The sequence below is a fragment of the Canis lupus genome, chromosome 28 (assembly GCF_011100685.1).
Source record: "Canis lupus familiaris isolate Mischka breed German Shepherd chromosome 28, alternate assembly UU_Cfam_GSD_1.0, whole genome shotgun sequence".
Taxonomy (NCBI): domain Eukaryota; kingdom Metazoa; phylum Chordata; class Mammalia; order Carnivora; family Canidae; genus Canis; species Canis lupus.
Genome location: NC_049249.1, coordinates 34,314,821 through 34,332,233, shown reverse-complemented (window position 1 = coordinate 34,332,233; position 17,413 = coordinate 34,314,821). Strand labels below are relative to the sequence as shown.

General features: G+C 60.7%; 1 protein-coding gene across 6 annotated transcripts in view; it reads left to right on the top strand.

Moving 5' to 3' along the window:
* The window catches only part of FAM53B (family with sequence similarity 53 member B), a 105,966-nt gene extending 89,149 nt beyond the window's left edge, over positions 1-16,817 (top strand). For 3 of the 6 annotated variants that reach the window (XM_038579035.1, XM_038579039.1, XM_038579040.1), the window contains one exon: positions 12,557-16,817. In XM_038579035.1, coding sequence (XP_038434963.1) covers positions 12,557-12,925 — 369 coding nt within the window. In that variant the 3' untranslated portion in view covers positions 12,926-16,817. The remainder of the gene's footprint in view (positions 1-12,556) is intronic. The other 3 variants (XM_038579036.1, XM_038579038.1, XM_038579037.1) reach the window with 1 other exon arrangement.
* The last annotated feature ends 596 nt before the right edge of the window (positions 16,818-17,413 follow it).

Sequence of the window (17,413 nt, the reverse complement as noted above, 5' to 3'; positions counted from 1 at the left end):
AGATGGGACCTGCTCAGGTGACCCATGGGGCACTGGGCAGAGCTGGACTCTGAGCCAGGTCTGCTGGTCCAGCTGCTCCAAGATGCAAGCCCTGCCGTGCTGTGGCATTGGATCTGGCTGCAGAGATGGAGCTAGAAGGCAGGTCATCCCAGGAAAGGCACCTGGTGGGCCAGAGTCCCCCTCCCCACCCCATAGCGAAGCCAGCATCTCTCCTGCCTCCAGGTGAGGCGAAGCTCTCAGGTGAGGCAGTCCTCTCTGGGGCGTAGGAGCAACCAGGACCCCACGCACTGCGTCCCTGCCACTCACCTTGGCTCTGCGGGTGGGGACAGTCAGCCCAGAGAAGCAGAAGCAGCAGCCCAGGAATGTCCTGCCACACCCGATGCCAGCAGGCATGTCTGTGGCCACCTGCCGTGCTCGGGCAAGCCGGGACACGCTGGCCGGGCCGGCTGGGCCGCTGCCACTCCTCACCCCCACGGGGCTCTGGCGGCCAGTGCAGGCCCACGCGGCCCCTCTGCCCAGCGTGCCTGCGATTCTGCTCTCGCAGTGAGACTGGGCGGGTGAACGCTCTCCTGCCACTGCTCCCTCCCGGGGCTGCAGCTCGGGCCTCCACGCTGGTGCCGCTGGGCCCCGTGAAGCTGTCGAAATCCCGCTGAGCCGGGCCCTGCGTGTGATCTCATCAGTCGCCATCACAGCCCCATGAGAGCAGTTTTATTTCCCCATTTTACAGATGGGGAAAGAGAAGCGTAAGTTGTCTAAGGAGCCAAAGAAGCCCCCGTCCTGGCAACAGAGGCAGGGTTCCGTCCCAGCCAGGCGGCCGTTTCGGCCTCGTACCCGGTAGCCCACCCTGTTCGGGCATCGGGGTGTGGTGAGCCCGCCCGTCAGCCCGTGGGTCTGGGCACGGGGGGCCAGGGAGGTGTTGTAGCTGGACCACAAGGGTGACATGGCCAAGGCAGGGTCTCCCCAGAGGGAGCGAGTGGACGAGGAGGCCGCGGGCGAGGCAGGAACGGGCTGCTGGGGCTGCTGTGGGCCGCACACCGGGGAGGAAAGCGCCTGGCCGGCTTGAGCCACGCTGAGCGGAGAGGCCTGTGAGGTCATTCAAGGGGCCCGCAGCATCCGGAGCTTGGAACGGGGTCCAGCCTCAAGGCGGCCATCTGGGGCCACTGGGGCAGGGGGACGGTTCTGATTGGGATCTGGTGCCAGGCCTCAAGTCACATCAAAGCTGGTTGTGCACAGCAGCCTCTCAGGGCAGGGTGGGGACGCCCTGGGCTCACGCGGGACGACTCTCATGGCGCAGGTGGGCCGGGAGCCGCAGGACTTTCCCAGGACACGCCCGGTGTGCGGCAGGCTGGAGCCAGGGCCAGGTGCCCTACGTCCCCTGCAGGTCACCTGGCAGGGCAGTGTCCTCAGAGTCTGTTTGTAGTCTCCCACCGTCTGCAGCCTGCCGTGGGGCCCAGAGCCAGCAAGGGTGACCCTTGGGAACCACCCCTTCCCAGAACAGAGGACAGACGGAGGCCCAGAGGGGAGCGGGGTCTGTGTAAGGCCCTCCCGAGTGGCACTAGACCTTGTTTCTGATGCCCCTGCCAGGAACCGTTCTCCCACCTGTAGCGCCTTTCCAGGGGAGGGATTGCCCTTGGACTCTTGTCCTTTGACCAAGTCACAGAGCAGCGAGGGTGCCCGTGTCACCTGCCGTGGCCAGCGTTGTGGTCAGCGAGGAGCCTCTCTGGGATGGGGGAGGGAGGCCCACCTTCATGCTGCAGAAGTGAGGGCAGCTGGACACCTTGTATGGGTCCTCTTGGGCCTCTTGTCAGAGGACCTTGGCAGGCAGGGTACCCCTTCTCTGGGGCTCTAGCACATCCCTGCGCCCCCAGCCTGCCCTCCCGCCCTGTCTACGATGATAGGTGCCGAGTGTGAAGAGAGCCGGGGCTGTGTGTGACTGGGCAGGATGCTGGCTCTTGCTGTGCACAGGGGTGTGGGGACCACTGGGGAGCCAGGCTCATCCTAAGACGGGGAGCGCCCAGCCAGCTACAAGGGCCGGCCTGCGAGGGGCTTCTCGACTTCGCTTCTGCAGTTTTCTGCGTGAGGCCTATTTGAGCAGATAAGTCAGGTAGCTGTGTTCCTGCAGCATTTGTCTACCTTCCTTCACGATTCAGATTTTGTTGTTGGGGAGAAAAGAAGAGGTTCCCCCCCCAAAAAACTGAAAGGAAATACAGCTGAATTTGACACTTTGAATGTAATCTCTGCTTCTCATCTCTTTGCCAGATGTAGAAACATGATGGCAGATGGAAACGGGCTCCAGCGCACACACCACACCTGTGGACACCTGGCCCAAATGTCCGTCTCTAGCGTGTGTCCTAAAGTCCCCTCATTCAGCGCCGGGGCTGTTGCAGGCAGGGGGGCCCTTCCTCCCAACCCGCTTCTGGCAAACAGGCAGCCTCCTCCTACCACCACCAGCAGGCAGGGCTGGGCAGCTGCTCGGGGTGGGTGCCACTGGCCTAATTGGACAAGGATGGCATCATCCGAGAGATGAGAGATGGGCCTTGCTGACAGAGCCAGGGCTTGGGGCATGACGCAGCCCCCAGCCCCGTGGTGGGTTGCCCACAAAGCCTGGTCGTGCTCCCCCATGAAGTGGGAAGCCCCACACCAACCTCTGCTGGGGGGACAGGGAGCTGCGTGGACCTCTGCGGCAGGGAGACGTTTTCCAGGGATCTCCCCACGACTGCGTTCTGTGAAAGTGCCCACCAGCCGCGTGAGCAGGCCCGCACGCTGGCTGCCTGCACGCAGCTGTCTGGCATATGTGTGGCCCGTTTGCCAGTTTGGGGCTGGCACTTCCTGATGTTTTCACATCCTGTGCTTTTATGAGCCTCAGATTTAATTTGGTGATTATTAAGTGCAGGAACTCAGGGCTGGTAGGGGCTTTCTTTTTTTTTTTTTTTTTCCTCCTGCACAGTTTTGCAAATTGTCATTTTCAAAAATGTATATAAGCCTCTTTCCTGCCAATAAGGAAATAAGGAAAATCAACAAGAACTTTGATGGAGACACATGAAAATGATTTAATATGGAGATGGACAGGGCTCCTTTTTTCGAAAATGGAAGTGACCTTTTGAATGAGATTCTGACCTGTGAGTCATGGTTTTTTTCATTTCTGACTTAGTGTGTGTCCTCCTCTTACACACATACACACACACGTGCGTATTTTTTTTTGATAATACATTCATATATTCAAAAATCAACGTACAGCTGAAGGTCTTGCTTCCCGGTTAACTGCTCGTGTGTTTCTTGTGATCCTTCTAGAACTCCTTTATGCAAACAGAAGCAAATAAGGCTTTTCTTATTTTATTCTCTCCTGTCTTACACAAAGGAGGACATGCTCTATCTACCTTTCTGCTGCACTTTGCTATCTCAGATTACAGACCCTGGAGGTGTTTCCATGGCAGAACCGAGCTGCAGACCTTTCTGTCGTGTGGACGTGGCCTGGCTTTCCTGGGCCGCACCGCCAGGCCCCTGCAACTGCGCAGCCTTGTTCTGCCATGAGCTGCGAATCTCGCGTGTCCTTCAGATGCGGCAGGTGGATCCCGTGGGGGGTACACTCCACCGGGAGGATCGCCGGGCCGCGGGTTGTGTGTGAGTCGCCCAGGTGGTGGTGTAGGATTCTGCAGGGGGTCTGTGTTCCCGCCAGCACACGCTGGTCACACGTGGGTTTTTGCCAAGTGGATGGGTGACAAGCGGTCTCTGTGTCAGTTTAGTTGGCCTTTTTGTTACCGATCGAGCATCTGTTCTTCGTCTCATGGAAAGCAGTTCACATGTCCTGAGCTCTGCTCATTTGTCCTTCTATAAAGGTATGAGTTGTTGGTCTTTTTCTTCTCCGTGGTGTGTTAGGGAGGTTCGTCTTCGCCTGCGGTATGAGCTGCAGATCTTTATTTCTAATTTGTTCCTCGTCTTTGACACCTGTATTGAGATATAGTTCGTGTGCTGGACACGTCACTCATTTCAAGTGTAGAAGTTCAGGGGTGCCTGGCTGGCTCGGGGGGTGGGGGGTGGAGCATGTGACTCCTGATCTCAGGGTTGTGTGAGTGCAACCCCCATGCTGGGTGTACAGATTAAAAGTGCATTTCAAAAAATAAATAAAAAATAAACCTTAAAAAAAAATAAAGTGTACAAGTTTAGTGGTTCTCATATATTCCTGAGTTTGTATATTGTCATCGGTGTGTGGGTCACCACAGTGTAAAACGTTTCATCACCCCCTAAAGAAGCCCCGTACCCCCCAGCAGTCCCTTCCATCGCCCTCAGCCGCCCCCAGCCCCAGGCAGCCTGTAACCGACACTCTGGATTTTTCGTGTACGTGGGACTGTGCGGCACGTGGTCTCTTGTGTGGCTTTTTCCACTTGGCCTGGTGTTCCCAGGGTTTCCCTCTGTGGCGGCAGGTGTCAGGGCTTCTCCTCTCTCTGTCCGGTGAGTATTCCGTCGTATAGATGGCATTTTATTTATCCATTTGCTAGTTGGCGGCCGTTGAAGCTGTTTCCACTTTGGGGGCGTGATGAACGGTACCACGGTGGACATTCGTGTACCCGTTTCCACATGGACGTGTTTTCACTTCTCCTGGGTGTGCGCCTACGGGTGCCATCGCTAGGTCCCACGGTAGGTAGCTCTGTGCTTAACACTTTGAGACACTGCCAGACTGTTTTCCGAAGCGACTGTACAATTTTACATGCCCACCGGTGCTTTTGGCATTTTTTGACACCTGTAGTTATCAGGCTTGCTAGTTATTTTATGGGTCTGGATTTTAAGTTTTAGAAAGGCCCCTTTATCCCCAGGTTATGAAAGAATTCTCATGTTTCTAGGGCTTGTTGCAGTCCTTGGTCCGTGTGGATGGAGTTTATCGTGTACGTGGCAGGAATATGGAGCCAGCTTTTCTATTTTCTTTGTTGACGGCTCCCCATTTATCACACTACCAGCTCTTGAGAATTCCGTCTTTTGCTCTGTGCTGCGAGCGTCCACCTTCACCGAGTACTGAGCCGGGCCCGAGAGTCTCCTTGTGTCTTCGTGTGGCAGGGCACCCTTAGCTCTCACGGCTTTCTTACGTGTTCTGGCGTCTGGTAGAGAGAATCTCTCCTCCCTGCTCCGTAAAGTTGTCCTGATGAACCTCTTCTGTTTATTTTCCATTAAAAACTTAAGAATCACTTCGTTTGGAGACGGTGGTGTGAGGGGGATGCCATTGATGTTTTAGATTGGGATTGTGTTCAGTTTAGGAATTAACTTGGGGAGAATTTATGCCTTTTTGAGGTCGAGTCTTCCGGTCTGCAACATACCATGTTATTCTATTTGTGTTCTTTATGGTTTTCTTCATATCATTTTTGCTACTTCTTATAGTTCTATTCCTAGAGATTTTACTTTTTGAGTCACTGCCTTGTCTCCTTGCTCTTGAAAGCAGATCTGGATTTAAAAAGCGCATTTGGATTTGACCAACCTGGAGGGTAGATTCTTTCCCAAAAGCCGAGCCCCCCGACCCCTTGGCTGTGCAGTGCTGTGTCCCCAGAGTGCCCTGGGCACATCGCCTGCACCTGAGCACAGTGAGGGGCAGGGGGTGGCGGGAGGAGCTCAGGTTTGCCAGGCACCTTCACTGGCTCCTTGGTGCTCTCACTGCAATCAGTTCTCCAGACAGTGCTGTGACTTCGGGGCTCTTCTTAGCCTCGTGGTACAAATGTGGAACTGAGGCTCAGAAGTTTAATGATCTGCCAAGGTCCCGCAGAGGGCACAGGGGAGCCGGGATTCCAGTCTGGGGTTGTCTAGCCTTCTCAGGGCCGCCATCCTGCCTGAGGATCAGATGCTCTCCTGAGCACAGCCTGCAAGTCAGAGGTCTGGTTGCACATCAACTAGCCTTGCGATTTGGGGCAGGTCTCATCCCTGGTCTTGACCTCAGTCTGCCAGTCTCCAAAATGCAGTTGTTAAACTGGTTCACGATTTGCTCATTTTTCCTAAAAGGATCCTCTTTCTCTGGAAGCCACTACCTGGAACAGAGACATGGAGCTGCAAGGGCCCCGATGCTTTGTAGTCCTGGCTCCCTGTGCCCTCATGTGGCCCTCAGAGCACCCAGCTCCAGGCAGCTGTACAGAACCCAGTGCCCACCACGCCCTCGAGGGCCCCTCCTTCTGCGCCCCCAGTTCTGCTATAGCAGCTGCCCCCCGACACCGCGTGCCTCCCGGCAGCACAGCACGTTAGCCTTGGCCCCCTGCCAGAGCCCTGTGTGCTTTGGAAAGGTCCCTTGACTTTTGTTAGGCAAGGAATTCTCCTTACACCAACCCGAGAGCGAGGTGGTTTCACAAGTCCTGTCCTGAGTGTGTGCTGGCTGGGGTGCACGCCACAGAAACAAAATGTTTGTTTTCTGATTGCCAGAGTGCTGGAAGGCCCTTTGGCACAGGCTTGCACACCTTCTGTGTCCAGGCAGGCCATCTGCCCCCCCGGGGGGTGGGGGGGTCCTGGTGCAGAAACGGTGTCTGCCACAGTGTGGCCTGGGGGACACCATTCAGAGGGCTGGCAGGGCTCTGGGCCACCAAGGCCTGTTCCTTGGCACAAGGCCGAGCCAGGCAGGCTAACTAACCAGGTGAGTCCTTCCTTCTCATCCCCCCAGGCTGCACTGAGCACCTCCTATGAGCCGCCCCCAGCCAGGCAGTGGTGTGTAGGGTCAGGGCCACGTGGGGCCAGGCAGGGTGCACACAGGCTCGCGGCTGGCTTTCAGAGAGGATGATGCAGAGCTGGGTTTTGCCAGGTAAAGAGGTGCTCAGTAAACATTTGTGGCCTCCGCAGAAGTAAGTTGAGGAAGCAGTGGCACAGGAAGCCAGGGACTTCCTAGTAATTGCCCAGAGCCAGTATCATGTCCAGAAGATAGTCCCTGGCCCCCTGGGCTGTTTGATTCTAGAACCTGTGACCTGGGGAAGAGCCCCAGGGAGCCAGGGCCAAGTCAGCAGTGCTCACCGGGACTCAGAGGCTCCCCTTGGGGCAACTTTATTTCCTCTTTTTAGGCCTGTCTGATAGGGTTTCCCTTGTTCCTGTGGGTAGAAAAGCAGTCCAGGCCCTAAAAGGCTGCCTCTTGTGCAGTCAGTCCAAAGGTAAGCATTTCACAAAAATGGGCTGGGCCTTGACACAGGCCTGGGCGAGCAGCTGACCCACCCCGTGCAGGAAGAGGAGCTTGGCTGTGGCAGGGGCATGGTGAATTAGGTGCCCAGAGCAGAGGGCCAGCCACCACAGGGCCCCAAACAGCAGCCTCCAGTGTGGGCCAGCTCGCGCCCCCAGTGCCCAGCCATCTCCAGCCCCTGCCTGTCACCAGACCCACCCACACTCTGGCCCAGGGCAGCCTTGGGAGAAGCAGCACCCCCACCCGGGGCCTCCTGTGAGAGAGCTGGCCTTCATGCAAAATTCAGATTAGCCAGAGATGGATTCAAGTTAGGCCCAACATGTGCTGGTACCTTTTTCTCTTCTCTGAGATATTAAAAAAACAAAAACAAAAACAAAAACAAAAACAAAAAACAACCACCCACCCCAGGAAACCTCATGTCTTGCCTCCTTGGTGGTTTCTGTGCCAACTTCCAGCATAAATGAGACTTAGAAAATTTCCAGGCCGCTAGCCATTCTCGTGGCCTGGTGTTTTCTTGATACTTGGAGAGTTCTGTTCTCGTGAAAGTGTCTGTTTGGGGAGGAAATGCCTCTGCTTAGCCAGAGCCCTGGGCCCAGCAGCTTCCAGCAGAGCGGCTGCAAGGCTCTGGAAAGCTCTGGCCAGGATGGTACCAGGGCTGATCATCCTGACTTGTTAGCTGGGTTTCTTTATGCCCGTCTTCCTAGAGGGATTGGAGGTAGCTCCAAAGATGTGTAAAGATGTGTAACACAAAGAGATCTGCAAAGGTAGATTGAAAAGGGGGCGGGGGAGCAGCCCTAACAGGAGGGAGGAAGAGCCAGGCGGGCCTGTCTGGAGGGCTGGCTCTGCCTCGCCTCTTGTCTGAGAAGGGGTGTGCCTCGGGGAGGCATGTTTTGTCCCAGGTCAATACTAAAGGCAGCTTTGTGTGGGCACTGTGCTCAGGACACGGCACAGCCAGGGAGAAGGGTCCCAGCAACCACTGCTCCCCGGCAGACACCCAGCGGGCTGGCTCCCGATGGCCAGACTCTTTGGGATTCAACAGTCAGGACCTGCATTGCTGTTCTAGAAAGGTCCAGAAGCTCTCTCCCTCCCAAGCTGCTCCACCACACGTGCTAGGTTCAGGGCATGTGGGGGCCCAGGGAGACGGGAATGGGAAACACAGCTTGCCCTCTTTAGGGGAGGACAGTTGGGAGAAAGGGGACACGTGCTCCAACTACCCACCTTTGCCCCTGGCCTTGTCTGTGGGATGCCCCCACCCCTTCAGCCAGCTCTGGGTCCTGGAGCTGTTCTGAGAGGAGTCTGTTGTCCTCCCTCCCCCCACCCCATCGGCCTTATGCTCTGGGTCTTTATTGGTAGAGCCTGTGGTGCACTTGGGCTGGTACACAGTTCTGGATTCCCCCCTGGGTTCCTCTAGGCTGGCGTCAGAGCAGTAGCACTAGAGAAGGGGAAGGAGCTTGGGAGCCTAAGCTGGCACGTGCAGCAAGGTGGGGCTGAGCGTCTGTTAACATGAGTCTCCTGGGGAGGGGGGGCTGGGTTTTTAGCTTGGAGCCCCAGGCACAGGGGCCCGCATCTGGAGGGACTGGACTGTGCCCTTCCTGGACCCTGTGCAGTGTGTGTGGGGGAAGGGACTGGGTGTTGAGGTACCCAGGGCCTGACGGGCCTCCATGCACAAGGAGGACCACCCAGAGTCCAGGGGGTGCACTGCAGCAGGTGAGGACCTTTGTCTCTGTCCCTGGGGCTGGGGCCTCCCACCCAGGAGGACATCGGAGTGAATATCTGCACAGGCCGTGCAGAAGAGGAGCCGATGCTCCAGGCTGGGAAGCCCTGGGGGACGGGTTGGGGTGGGCTGAAATGTGGCTGGCAGGTCTGAGGGGAACTTCCTGACGTTTGGGGGCTCCTTTTGGAAGTTGCCCCAGACTCTAGGACTGGGGTGCTGGGCAGTGTTCCCAGTCACTAGCCCGAGGCCACAGCAGAGGCTCCTTCTGATCTTTGTTACCTGAGCAGGCCTGTGCCCAAGTGGGTGGCCGATCCCTGGGCCGGGGCTGGGCCTCAGGAGGGCAGAGTTTGGGGCAGGGGACTGTTTGTCCTGGAGCAACCATTCCACCACAGACTGGTGTTCACGTGGCCCTTTGAACCTGTTAGCAGCTTTCCCCAGACATATTTGAGGGCACGCAGGCCTCCGGGCCTCCCAACAGGCCCGTGCAGCGTTCTCCTGTGGGAGCCGGGCTTCTGGGGAGTGCGAGCTGGCAGGAGAGGCTGGGCAGGACCCTGCCCCCAGGGCAGGTGGGCACCAGGAGGCTCACCCAGCATGGAGCCTGGGCAGGACGCACACTGCCCCATTGTGTCAGCCACATTCCTCCCTGGCAGGTGGGGCTGGCCACCAGCTGGGGCCCTCAGCGGGCTCGTCTTGGTTTTCACTGTGGCTGAAATGGCTGAGTTTTCAGTCAACAAAGTTTTCAAGGTGACATTGGCTTTGCAGCCAAGGAGCAGGTGTCTTTGAGGACTTCTGGGGGCTGGGGTGCAGGGACGTCCTGGGGTATGCTTGTGACAACATTCACCAACCACAGCTGGCAGCTTCTTGCCCTGCTGCCAAGCAGAAAGGACCCAGTTATTCCCAGGTGCCCTTGGCCCACCTCTTACTTGGCAGGTGGGCTGAGGTCCGTAGGCTGGAGGGTCTTGTCCGGAGCCTTGGGAGGCGTTGGTGCCAGAGCCCGGGTCTGTAATGGCCCGTGTGACCTCAGCGGTCTCCAGGGAATACTTGAGGCGAAGGCAGAGAGTTCCCAGCAAACTGGGGTCCCCGGCACCCTGCTGCTCGTGTGGCTAATGTTTAACGTGATTAGTGCCCTTAGTGCCCAGACGCACACCCTCACACTTGCCATAAAGGCAGAGGCAGAGTCCTCCGCCCCCACCCACCTGCACCTTTACCCCATGCGGCAGTCTGCGGGCGGGACGGTCCGGGCGGGGAAGGTGAACGCAGACTGGGGAGCGTCTCCGCGTGGGTTTATGCCAGCGCTTCCCACTGTTTCCTGGCCACAGCTCGCAGCAGACAGTGCCACGTGCTCTGGCGTTCAGCACGCTGGGCTGATCCCCAAGGGCATCACCTGTGACCCCTCTGCAGCACATCCGGCTTCCATCGGACACTGTTGTCCTGTCGACACCATGGGATGTCCTCACACCACAGCTCCGTGGGCGAAGCAGCCTGCTCAGCCGGGCGGGGGTGCCGGGCGTGGCTCCCCCCGCACCAGGGCCCCATGACACCCCCTCGCCCCGCTCCTGCTCCTCCTCTGCCCGGGGCAGCCGGGGACACGGGCTCGGGTGGAGGGTGGGCAGCCCCGTCTGGGCGAGGCCACCCGCCCACTTTCTCGTGCCCCCGACCCGTTCCCCTCCTTGGCTCAGGTCTCGGCAGGACAAGACGCTGGCCGAGAGGCAGACAGGCCGAGGGTCGGGTCGGGTTCCGATCTGGGGGCCGTCTCCAGCCCTCGCTGTGGTGGGGCGGGAACGTCACTGTGCAGAGTGAGGCCCCACTGAACCCCACGGTGACCTGGGCTTCCGCCAGGGCCTGGGCCAGCATCGCGGCTCTGACCGGCGGCCGGGCCTTCTCCCTTCGGTCCCGGCGCTCTTTCCTAGAGCCCCCACCCCCAGCCTTCACCTTTCTCAGTTAATCAAAAGATCCCAAGAACAGCAAACCCATGAGAACGGTTTGCTCTGGAGCGTTCGGGAACAGCGTGCACACGACAGGCACAGCCACCTCCTCCACAGAGCTCTTCTTCCCCATTTGCCGAGCCCGTTTCAGCAGCTTGTTTGCCGTGACAGCCGGTGGTCCTCTTTATCTCACAGGGACCTGTGAACACTGCAGGCTGTGAGGGACCAGGGCCCTCGGGACAGGCCTGTGATCTTGGCTCCGGGTCCCCGCCCTCGCGCCGCCGTACGTGGTGCAGGGGAGCAACCTGCGCCCACAGGCCTCTCCTCTGCCCTCCAGCACATCTCTTCTCTCGAGTCCCTGTGGGGAGCTCCCCAGGGCACCGCTGTGGGCACCCCTAGCCGTCACAACCCACCGTCCCGATTTTCGCTCTATTGTGAAAGCAGGTGTTTAATCCACTGTGCAGTGTTGGGCCTGCCCCCCCTTGAGAACAGCGAGGACAGGTGTCCCCAAGCACCCTTGGGTCCTGTTTGAGCTGCGCCTGCCACTCAGGGAGGCCCCGGCTGCCTCCTTCCCCAGGCTGGCCCCACACAGAGGCAGCGCCTGGTGGGCAGGGAGCTCTTGACAGCCACACCTTCCCACCGGGCCCTCGAAGAGCCCTGTAGAACAGGTAGGGACCAGTGTTTGCCTCTCAACAGCTGGGGCAGCCGAGGCCAGGGAGGCCGAGGGGCCTGCCTGAGGCCCCGGCTGGTGAGCCCAGCCTCCCAGAGGCTCAGCAGAGCTGTGGCATCCACCCCGAGTGCCCGTCGAGGGCACAGGGGCCTGACCCCCACTAGAGGGTCGGCGTCTCCAGGCGGGGCCCAGGCTCACGTGGGAACCAGCTCCCTGCATGGCCAGGATGTCAGCTCTACCCTCCCGGCCCCGTGTCCCACTCCTGCTCCTGGGGTGAGCGGGTGGGTGGGCATTAGACCTCCCTGTGCAGCCCTGCAGCCTGGCGGGGTTTCCCCTGGGCCTGGAGCTCCCACTCCGGCAGTGTTCTTTTGAAGGCCGGAGCGTTTTAGCCTCCCCTTGTCTGAAAAGACATGTTTTATGGAACGTGCCTTATCCTGGGGGGTTTGGGGAACTCTCTTCTCAACTCAGCAGGATGACAAAATTTCATTTTGCTGAATTTTTGCACGCATCCTAAATTTTTTTTTAAAGAATTTATTTGAGAGAAAGTATGAGAAAGCACAAATGGTGGAGAACGGGGGAGAGGGCGAGGGAGACACAGGCTCACCGCTGAGCGGGAGCCCGACACGGGGCTCGAGCCCCGGACCCCGAGATCGTGCCCTGAGCCGAAGGCAGACGCTTCACTGACTGAGCCACCCAGGTACCCAGGCACCTAAATTGTTTTCTGAAGCTAGAAATTCTAGAAGCAGAATTACCCGCTGAAGGGCGATGGGTCGCTCCTCAGAAGGGTGGTCTGCACAGGGCTCGGAGCCTGGCCTTCCCACCCGCGCTTCCCCCCACTGGGTGCTGTGAAGCTCAGGCTCTTTCCTCATTTGTGGGTAAGGGGTTTTGCGTCTGTTAACGCAGCGTCCTCGGCCGGGTTATCTCTTCGTGCCGACTTGCCAGCGGCCCCTCTTCCTCGCCCGGACGATGGAGGGACCGGGCTCTCCTGGGCTTCCACGGCCCGGCGGACCCAGCGCCAACATCGCCCCGGGGGCTGCGGCCAGGCGGTCTGGGGCCCGCGGGCCTCGGGTTTGGGACGGGCCGTGCCCCTCGGTGACTGTGTGTCTGTCTCCCCACAGAACTGTCAGACCTTCAGCAGCCTCAGCTGCCTGAGCGCGGGGATGGAGGACTGCGGCCCGCACAGCCCCTTCGCCCTCCACGTCAGCAGCACCAGGTCCTGGACCGCCTTGCTCTCGGCCTCGGCCTCCAGCCTGGGGGGCAGGACCCCCGCCGGGACCCCGGTCCCCGAGCCTGTGCCCCCGGCCTTCGACGACCAGCTGGCCTGCAAGGAGGAGCAGTGCTGTGAGGAGTCGGGCGGCTGTGCCCTGGGCGAGGGCTGTGGCAGGAGTTGGGGGCCGGCCTCGGCCTGGCGGGACCGCGGGGCAGCGGGGAACAGCCCCTGCTCCCTGGACGGCGAGTTGGACATCGAACAGATAGAGAACAACTGAGGGGCGGCGGGCACTCGAAGCGGGGAGCCCCCCTCCCGGGCCAGGCTTGAGCTCCCCGAGGGCGGCGGGTCCCAGGGAGCGCACCCTGGCCCCCCCGAGAGGCTGGCCCGCCCATGGCCTGGCCACCGTGCCACACAGCCGAGCGCCCCCCCCCCCCCCCCACCAGCACGGGGCCACGTCCACCGTCCACCTGGAGCCCGAGAGCAGCTCTCCCGGCGCCCCCCCCACCCCGTTCCTAGCTGGCTGTCCCGCCAGGCACCCCGCACGGCCCGATGTTCTGCAAGCGGCTGCCAGCGGGGCAGGGGGGCAGGGGGGACTCGTGCTCAGGTCCATCTGGTGGTGTCAAGCCCTTCCCGGCCTCCTGCTCAGGTTCATTTCGGGGGGTCGGCCCCACAGCTTCTTTCACTCCGTTGTATTCCGTGCCTTCTCTCCCAGGTCTCCCTGCTTCAGGCTTGGGAAGGTTCGGGAGACGCTTTCCTCTGTAGTAACACCAGAACCATTTGGCCTTAATTCCAAGCGTGGGAGACAGAGCCCTGGGCTCCTGGGGGGGCTCTCCGTGTCGGGACCCTGGAGAACAGTTGGGCTGCTTGTCAGAGGCATCTGCACTGGGGAGATGTGGGTGGATGTGCTCGCCCCTCCTGGGGTGCAGAGGGTCTGGCCCCCTCGCTCGGCCACCCTGGAGCCGCTCGGGCAAGGTGGGCACGCCAGCCTTTCTCTGTGGCGAACCTGTCACTGCGTGATCAGCTTGATTCAGGAGAGTGGGGAGAGGTCACCAGTAATGGGCAACCCCTGAAAATGCCCTTGGGAGGCAGGGCTGAGCAGCTGCTGGGACCCTGGGGAGCCACCGCAGGCTGCTGGGGGTCCGGGTAGCCCTGTCATCTTGCCTGTGCACGCTCCGGGGGTCCCGGGCTGGGGGCTACACGGGCCCCTGCGGTGTTCTGAGCACATCTCAGAACCCCGCTGGTCGGTGGGGGCCGCTGGCTTTACTCAGGGTGCAGCAGCCTCCCCCAGACGAGCGCTCCTGCGGGTCGGTGGGGAGCAGAGCTCCAGGTGCCGTGTCCCTCCTGCCGGCTGCAGGCACAGAACGTGGTGAGCACACACCATCCCAGCTCCTTTGCACCCCTGGGGACTCCCTGCTCACGGGACCCCCCACCCCGACCCCCTGAGGTTTCGCTCTCAGGCAGCGCAGCTGGCAGACACACCGCACGGGCTCTGTGCTCTCAGAGTCTGGCTTGTAGCAAACTTGGCGTCTTCTGCAGACAATAGCAACCGGGTCGGCTTGTGAGCGAGCGGCTCCTTTCCCCATATGGCTAAAAATAACCGGTGTATTCTCTTGAGTTTGCTGACATGTAACAAAGGCACGTCTGTAGCCTCTTTGCTTTTGCTCATCCTGTGTGGACAGCGAGCACCTCACTTCCACGGCGTGAGTACGGATGGTTCTCACCCTCTTTCTCCAAAAGAAAGAGCCTATTTGGGAAACTTTACTTACACCTTCACTTTTTTAGTCGATCAAAAGCGTGGTGCTCAAGATCTGATTTATAGGTGGTGTTTCTTAAAAATCACCCATAAGATGCTGGTAGAGAAAATCTCAACTCAGTGGCCCTCCCAGGTTGTGTTGAAAGCCTCAAGTTGGATAGTGGAGTGGATGTGTGGGCACAGGGCAAGGTCCTGGGGTCAGAACCAGTTACCCTTCAGTGGCCCCCCGACCAAGGGCACGTCCCCTTAGGACCCTGGAGACCCACAGCAGGCTGCTGGTGGCTCTGGGTAGCCCTCCCATCTTGCCTGGTCCCCACGCAGTGGGTCATGGAGGCCACGTCTTCTTAGAGCAAACCCAGAGGAGGCTGGGGTAGTTGTTGAGTAACACCTGGCACCGTATGAATTTAGAGAGCACACGCTGGTGCCCTCGTGTCTCAGAAAGCCCGGGGTGGGTGGTACTGGCACGCAGCCCGCACCAAGAGCGGCCACAGAGGGAGCATGGCCTCTAAGGAGCCCTTCCTGTGGAAGGAGAGGCAGGGCCCCATCTCCTGGTCCACGCCGCAGCGAGGGACCGAGCGCTGAGCCAGATGGGCCTGAGCGACGAGCCCCAGCTGCCTTTCCTCAGGGTCACCTGGGACAGCACACGGTAGTGTGTCACTGGGCTGTGGGGCGGGTGATCTGCCCTCAGACCCTGCCCTCCAGCCTCCCCCCTCCTCGGGCTTGGTGGCGGCAAGGGAGGCCGAGCCTTCCCACCTGCTCCCAAGCTGGTCCCATCGTCGACCCGCAGACGTCCCAGGGCACTTTGGGGCAGAAGGTACCCCGGCCCAAGGCAGGGGTTGGCCCTCCAGCCTCCGCAGGCCCCTCTTTGCTGTCCTCACTCCCACCAAAGCTCGGAGCCCAAGCCCACAGCAGCAGTGGGGAGAGAACGGCCACCGTCCCCTCTGCTCAGAGAAAGCGATGCCCCTCCGTTGCTTCACGCTCACCTCTGGAGAGAGCCAAGCCCTGTAGCAGGTGCCCCACCGTCCAGGGAGGCGTGTTCATGCTCCGCCCCGCGGACGCCAGGACTTCTGGTCCGGAGGCTCCTGGAGGCTCAGGCCAGGGGCTCCCGCTGAGCACGTGTGGCTCTCCGCGTGGCCGTGGGGGCCCGGCCGGCTCCCCGTCACGAGCCCCGCCGATGCCCAGGCCCTGCCTCTCCTAGTGGATGCCCGCGAGCTCCTGCCTCTGCAGGGAGACCCGGGAAGCCCAGAGCCGGGAGGACGGGCCGCACCAGGCCGCCTGCCTGCCCACCCCGGGACCCTGAGGGGCAGGAGAGCGGGAGGCGAGGCTCCCGTCGCCCACATCCCTGCCTGCTCCAGAGTGAGCACCTGCTGTCTGCCTGGGGGCCGGGCCGGGGTCAGGCCTCAGCCTCACCGTTTACCACAAACCCTCTTGCCTTACTCGCCGGCCCAGGGCCCACGGGCACACACACACCCAGGCCGCGGGGGCGCTTGTGCTGATCGTCCACAGATTTTCATTCTCAGAAAGCCTTACTTGTCATCAAAATTTTTGTAGCAGGAAAGTTTTGTGAATTTGTACATTGAAAGGAAATTTAAATAAAGGAAAAACCCACATTGAAAAGAAAACAACCCCCGGCGTTCAGGTGGGCCTCCCAGTGCAGGGGCGACGCGCCACTGGCCCACTCGGGGCCCTGCCCGTCCGAGCGAGCGCCGCGGTCCTTCGGACACCCCTGGGTGCTGCGCCGTGGGCCCCGGCTGGCGCTGGCGTGGGGTGCCCCTCCGTGTCCCCCCGAGGGCACAGCCACGTGCACTCCGCGGCCGCGGGGCCGTCCCCTGAACGATGACCGCCTCGGGCCCGGGGCCCTGGCGTGAGCCGCGTCCGAGCCGCCGTGGCTGGTGTGGCCCAGGCCCCCTGCCCCCCGTACAGGTAGTGACGCCGCATCTTGCCACATCCACACAGCTGGTCAAACCCCTCCCGTTGGCTCCAGAGAACACATTGCCTAATCTTTAAAGAGAAAAGAAAAGATTAAAAAAAAAAAAAAATCCAGACCAGAGCAGAGACCTTGTAGCCTAGGTAGGATAGTCGGATCTTCTAGCTTAGTCTCTTTGGCAAATAAGTTGTGTTTTCAGTGCGTGGGGGAGAGGTCCCGGGGGCTCGGTGACAGCGCGTGGGCCCACCTGGGGGCTGCAGCCTGCTTTCCCGACCCACGCGTCGTCGAGGCTGCAGAGCTTCAGGGAGCGTGGCGGCCGGAGCGGGGAAGGTGTGCGGGGAGGCCCCGGGCTGTGCCGCCCCCTGCGCCCACGCAGCCTGTCCCCCCACGCGGGCCACGACTGTCTTGCACTAGAGCCGCTCTAGTCTCTCAGGAATTTGCTTGTTACTCTTACTGTGTAAATAAAGCTTCCTGGTTCAGTACCCAGCCTCTGGGAGCCTGCCGTGTGGTTTGTCGGCTGTGGGGAACTGGGCGGGGGGTCCCCTGCTTTGTCCAAGGGAGCATTAAGCTCTGGGTTGGCGGGCGCAGAGTCTGGACCCCCGGCCCCTCCGAGCCTCGGGGTCGGGTCTGTGATGCGGACGGCGGGCCTCTCAGCGCTGTCCCCGGGCTCAGATGCAGGAGCTGAGTGAGCCACTGCGAGCAGGAGGGCTGGCCACCGCCCCCGCCCCCGCCCCCGCCACACTCGTGGCCACAAGGGCGGCCGTCGGAGCAGCCCGGCACCCAGGGCAACGCGCGTGTGCACGTGTGTGGGTGCTCGGAGGTGGAGGGGCCCCGCCGGGAGCCAGGGACCCCAGGACGGCAGGGTGGAGGCTCCGTGTGATCTCCCAGTCCGGCGTGCTGGGAGCCTGCGCCGTCCCCGGTGAGCCCTCAGCAGCACGGCGGGGCCCCGTGGCCCGCTGGCCTCACGTAGGGCCATCTGCTCTCCAGCCCCGCTTGCCCAGCCACGTGCCTCCCCGGACGGCAGGGGAAGGACGCTGCCCCCAGCAAACGTGCCTCCAGGTTTGCTTGAAAGCAGGACTCTGCCC